Source organism: Vigna umbellata, chromosome 6 (assembly GCF_029865625.1).
Source record: "Vigna umbellata cultivar VRB3 chromosome 6, Vumbellata_1.0, whole genome shotgun sequence".
Classification (NCBI taxonomy): Eukaryota; Viridiplantae; Streptophyta; class Magnoliopsida; order Fabales; family Fabaceae; genus Vigna; species Vigna umbellata.
The window spans coordinates 27,229,211-27,234,965 of NC_142170.1; the positions used below are offsets into that span (position 1 = coordinate 27,229,211).

The 5,755-nt window shown below is 32.7% G+C and overlaps 1 protein-coding gene across 1 annotated transcript in view; it reads right to left on the reverse strand.

Annotated features, from left to right (window-relative positions):
• Positions 1 to 3,842: 3,842 nt before the first annotated feature.
• LOC148197095 (uncharacterized) overlaps positions 3,843 to 5,755 on the reverse strand; it is a 3,320-nt gene continuing 1,407 nt past the window's right edge. The window contains exons 4-10 of the mRNA XM_088093190.1: positions 5,388 to 5,755; positions 5,217 to 5,301; positions 5,041 to 5,130; positions 4,836 to 4,943; positions 4,663 to 4,758; positions 4,400 to 4,566; positions 3,843 to 4,322 (exon numbers count right to left, since the gene is read on the reverse strand). The exon at positions 5,388 to 5,755 is cut by the window's right edge and continues 628 nt beyond it. Coding sequence (XP_087949316.1) covers positions 4,133 to 4,322; positions 4,400 to 4,566; positions 4,663 to 4,758; positions 4,836 to 4,943; positions 5,041 to 5,130; positions 5,217 to 5,301; positions 5,388 to 5,755 — 1,104 coding nt within the window. The 3' untranslated portion in view covers positions 3,843 to 4,132. The remainder of the gene's footprint in view (positions 4,323 to 4,399; positions 4,567 to 4,662; positions 4,759 to 4,835; positions 4,944 to 5,040; positions 5,131 to 5,216; positions 5,302 to 5,387) is intronic.

Sequence of the window (5,755 nt, forward strand, 5' to 3'; positions counted from 1 at the left end):
TCACCACGAAGGCAATTGTACCGTTATGTTTTTAACGTCGTAAGCCAAAAAGACCATTTTGAACCATTTTTAACGCAATATGAAGCCTTATTGAACTTTTTTAAAAGGTAAGACGATTTTGAACAAAAAAGCCTAAAACTAGGGATAAAATAATGTATTAAACCTTTAAATAAAATCCATGTTACCACTTTCATCCTCTCTCCGGTGCCATGAGTCCTCAAAGTTTTTTTTTCTCTCCTTCTGAAATAATTGTCGTCACCAATCCCCTTTCCCTCGCCGTCGCCGCCATGCCCCTCCTTCGCCACCTCCACCTCAGCAGCAACTGTAACACCCCTATTTCATTGTGTTACTGGATTTTATTTTTAATTTTTAGGGTTTCATTCTTCCTCAATCTACTCAGAGAGCAAAGGTTCTTCTCCTCACTCAGAGAGAGAAGCGGGGAAAACCAAACCGAGAAGAGGTTGGGGGCCAGATGACGGCTGCAGTAACGATGGACGACGACAGCCTTGGTGAACGACCTGGCCTCAGCGGCAAGGTGACCCGTCGCGAGTCATGGTGCTGCAGCGTATCATCTTGCGAGAATAACTGGAAGCAGGCGGAGTCTCCGACCGGTAGAGGAGTGAGCGACGACGAGATCTAAAACCTGATGTAGGCTGCTGATGCCATGAGATGGTGAGGCTGTGATGGGGTAAGGGTTTCATGGTGGCTGTAGAGGTTTGAATGGCTAGTTTAGAATTTGTAGACTAAGAGGAAATTGAGGGAAAGAGATTGAAACAAAGATGGAAAAAGTAGGATTTTGAGGGTATGGTGATTGATGAGTGAAATTTGATGAAGATGATGAGGTAACCTATTTTGTATTTCTTATAATTGGATTAAGCAATGGAATTAGGCATGACAAGAATTGAATCTAATTTTAACGTGAATATGATATTCATTGGTTTCTAATCTTCTCCAATTGTTATTTCTTACTGCAAGTTGAAGAATGGTATATCTTGATGTTGATGGTAGACGACTCGAGATCAATGGCGTTTCGGGGAAAGAACAAAAACGAGAGCATAATAGAGAGCCAAAGTCGAGCAACACCCTTCATCTTCGTGGTTACTGTAAAACTAGTTTAGGAATTATGAAGGTGATTTGGGTTATGTGAGTAGGTTGAGGTTACAAATGAAAAACAAGGGAATGTTTTAATTTTTGTAACTTGGTCTGGCGACCAGAAGAGCGAAGGAGGAGGAAGAGAGAAAAATTCACACAAGGCGTGAGAAGGAAGCACTGCGAACTTTGGGGATGGCACCAAAGAGAGTGAGAGAGGTAACATGAATTTTACTTAAAACTTACAATAAATCCACCCTTAAACTAAATCCACATAATGAGACGATACTATGCCACATGGTTATTAAATGTTACCTCAACATGCTAAGCAGGCAAGAAATTTAACGTTGTCCACATCAATTAATGACAATGACATTATTGACTCAATTTTACATAAATAGGGAGTCAATTGAGCACTTTCAAAATACGAGGAGGTAACTGACACGAATCTGCACAAATAGAGACCTCTGAAATGATTAAACCAGGAAAGTGTTAAAAAAGAAGATAAACCCAATTTAGTCGCAAAAATTAGAGTTGTCAAAAATGACCACTCGTCCCGGCCCACCACGGGTTGGTAATGAGTCAACCCAACCCAACTCATTTATTAGCGAACCAGAAAAATTCGAACCTGGTCCGAACCACCACGGGTTAGTGGATAAACGAGTTTGCTCACTGGCTCACTTAATTACATTTTTTTAAAATAAAAAAAATTTACAAACTTTCTACGATTCAAATCTAAACAAATTTTACTCCCAAATTTCACTTCTAACATGGTGTTTAATTAATTTTGAAAATAAGAAATTTAAATAATTTTTTCAAGCAAAAAAATAATAATAAATATTTCTTTTTCTAAAATTAAAATTAAATTTTAATAAAATTAGGTAGATGAGTTAGTGGACTAACCCGGCTCACCACAGATTCAACCCGTATGAACCGGGTTTAAATCTGATCGACATAAAAAAATTATAATTTTTTTTAAATTTAATCCGACTTAAATTCGTGGTGGGCTAGATTGACTCGCATCTTGATCCTTCTTGACCACTTTAGAAAAAAATAAAATGAAAAGTTTTTTTTGCTACGCAAAAACAATGTAATGCTAATAAACATTAAAGGTTGCTGTCTTCTCTCTACTTGTCTACATTGAATGCAATGTCCCTGTAAAATTAATGGCTCTGCATTTGTCACAATACTTTTTTTATTTAATTGTATGAAGATTTATTTAAAAAAGAAACTAAATCTTTCGTCAAATATTTCTCAGAACAAAACTGTTTATTTATTTTCACCAGAATAATATTTTGCAAATAAATTATAAATAATAAACCTCCAATTGGTATATATTAAGTGACATGATAAAAAACTAATAAATAAATTCTACATCAAAGAAAAATAGGTTTAAAAGATTATTTTAATCAACTAATTTAATATAACTTGAGAAAATATGCAAAACAATACAATTCATTATTAATCAGAATTCAACCTATTATTAGAGTAAAAAATAATTCAATTTTCTTAAATTTATATTTATGATTACTATTTTAGATTTCTTAAATTTATATAAACATAAATTTAAATTAATAATAGATAAAAAAATTAAAGGTATATAAATTAAATTTTTATATTAACATGTAGTAGTTGGTTAGTTCTTAAATTATTTGAGCTTAAAACTTGTTTTATTCTGACACAAACTTAAATTATTAGTAATAGAAAATTAAAAATATTATTTAAATTAAGACTACGATATATTAATAATTTTTTAACAACTTTTTAACAATATATTATGTGTCACTATTTTGTTGGTCCGTACATTTAAAACGGATCAATTACGACGGTTGTAAAAAAATTATTAAAATAAGTTGTTAAAAAACATTTTTCTTAAATTATTATTATTATTTTATTAATTCATTATTTTTAATATAGTGTTAAAAAAATTTATTATATAAAATAGTTAAATTGTTATTTTAAAAAAATCAATATATTAATTATAAATATATCATTAGAAAATTTATTTATTGTTTTAAAGAAGGGGAAAAACTAGCCTAATTAGAATATGAACTCCACTTAACAACAACACAAACCAGCTCAGAATTTGACTTCTTGAAGATGAGGTTTTGAATTTAAGAAAAAAAGAGAGAGATTGGGTTAGATAAATAATATAAGAATGAGTTGAATCTTGTAAAACAAGTTAAAATGTCTATGAGAGAGAAAAATATTCTAATTATACATTATTATATGATAATAAACATTGACCTGAAATAACCATTTAGCTTTCAAATTTTTGGAGCAGAAGGAATATAAGTGAGTTTGGTTATAGTTTAGGATTAATTTACATTTGTGTTTTATAGTTGTTTGTGGTTGATATTCTTTAACATGTGCTGATGAGTGATAACAAATATATTTTTCTATCAAGGCATTTGCAAGGATTGAAAACCAATATTTTGTGAACAAGGGATTCTTTCCCATTGATTCATACCTGTTGGACAGAATTGATAAAATTAGGCATATCAACACCACAAATAACCTTAATACTGTAGCCTCTAAAATGTAGATTCTTGATGTGTTTCTTTCTTAACTTTGTAGGGAAGACACGATTCATTAATATCAAAGTCTTATTTCACTTTTATAGTGTGTTAATAATATAATAACAGTAGCTTCGGAATAATTACAAAATATTGATGAATTTATTGTTTGCAATTAATTTAATTAATTGTTTAAAGGGTTAAATCAGTTGAGAGGATTTTATAAAGAAAGGCAAGTGGCACCAAAAAGAATTAATGTTATTTACAAATCAAAACTTAAGCAAATAGTACAAATGAATCGTGTCTGAACTTACAATTACCACATTTTAATGCTGTGGTAACAAAAAAAAGTTCTCTCCACGTTAACTACGTCTACAAAAAAAAAAAATAGTACAAATGAATCGTGTCTGAACTTACAATTACCACAAATTTTAATGTTGTGGTAACAAAAAAAAGTTCTCTCCACGTTAACTAAAAATTCAATGATGATATTGAACAACGCCACTCCGTCCCCAATAAATAATTTCTCAAGTGCGTTTCCTGTTGTTGCAATCCTTTGGCACATGTAGACGGTGAAACTTTGGTTCGATAGGAACAGTTAATGCCTTCCTACCCCAAGAACGTGGCTTTGCTGCCTTTGGCTTCACTGTTGGCTTTTCCATAATAACACTAAGTTTTGTTGCAATGACAGCCTTTTCTTTCTTCCTTGGTAAAGCACTGCAATAGACATTTCCATTGGAATCAAAGTTGCTTACTACAAACACAACATGTTTCAAAATCTGACTATTACTTACCTCAGAGGCCTCAGAACTTTACGCTGCGTCATTTCCGATTTTCTTTTGAATTTGTCATTCACATCATTGGGTTTTTGAAGTTTAGGATGAGGATCATTTTTATAAGGTGTTGTAGCAGATAATTTACGGTGCACCTTGCAGTGGGATTTGTCTATTTGAATGCCACCCTGCGTAACATTTTGGGAAGTCTTCAGTCACTGTCTAAAATACTGTTTATGCTAAAATATTTATAGGTGAACATGTTCTTCTGTGCATGAACTTACAGATTGGTTTTCCTGTGTTTTTGAGCGTGATTTATCATCACAACTGCTATAATAATCAGTGTCTGATTCACTTTTTGTGTAAATAGTTTCACTTTTCTGAAAGAAAATAAAGAGAAGGGTCAAATTTTTTATATTCAATAATAACGAAAGTTTCACAATGTAACTGAACTCACTCGGTTCTGATGTTTCCTCGTTGCCGTCCCACCACCTTTTGCTGCGGTTTCTTTTAAAGGTGAGAGAAATTTTCTATCCAAGTTTGCTTCTTTAAGAATTCCCCTTTCCTGCAACATCAAAAAATAACACGTATCACAATTGATTAAAATAAATTGTTTTTTAGCAAGTAAATAAACTTAAACACAATCTCCTTCCCTTACTTACATCAGTTCTCAGCTTAAAAGGCTTAGGATTTGTGGGCTTTAATTTTCTGTACTTCCCAACTGGAGAAGCAGTTGTGGTCGATGAAGATTTCTGTTTTAAGGTCAAAATCATAAACGTTATAATCATTCAATATAGTGGGACTGAAAGTAGTCATTAATCTATAACTAAGACCAGACCTTTTGTGTTTTTCTCGAATCATCCTCATGCTTGCTCCCAATAATAGCCTTTTTTTGGGGCACGTCGTTATCGGTACTCATCTCTCTGCAGCAGCCAAGAATTCGTTGATTTCACCAAATTTAAGAAAACAATGGAGAGTCAAATGTTTTTAAGAGAAATCAAATCCTTACATATTTTCATGAACTATTGAAGCATTTTCCTTGTCATCATTCTCAATGAGCTGCCTCCCATTTTCTTTGTCATCAGAAGAAGCCAATGATTTTTCTTCAGCCTTTCTCATGTTGGATTCAGAAACTCTTCCCTTTGCAGAAACCGAGTTCCTTATCTCTTCATTTTCACTCCTTTCTTTAGTCATCTTCTCTTTATGGTTGGAATTTGACAGTGAGGTAGTGTCACATTCCGAAGCTTCTGACAAAACTTGAACTATAACTAAGCTATCCCCTCTTGTTGGTTCTTGGGAAATTACATCTCCAAGAGATAGTTCAGCACCACTCGCTGAAGTTCCTGATTCATGGCATCCTTCTAGAGAACCACATCT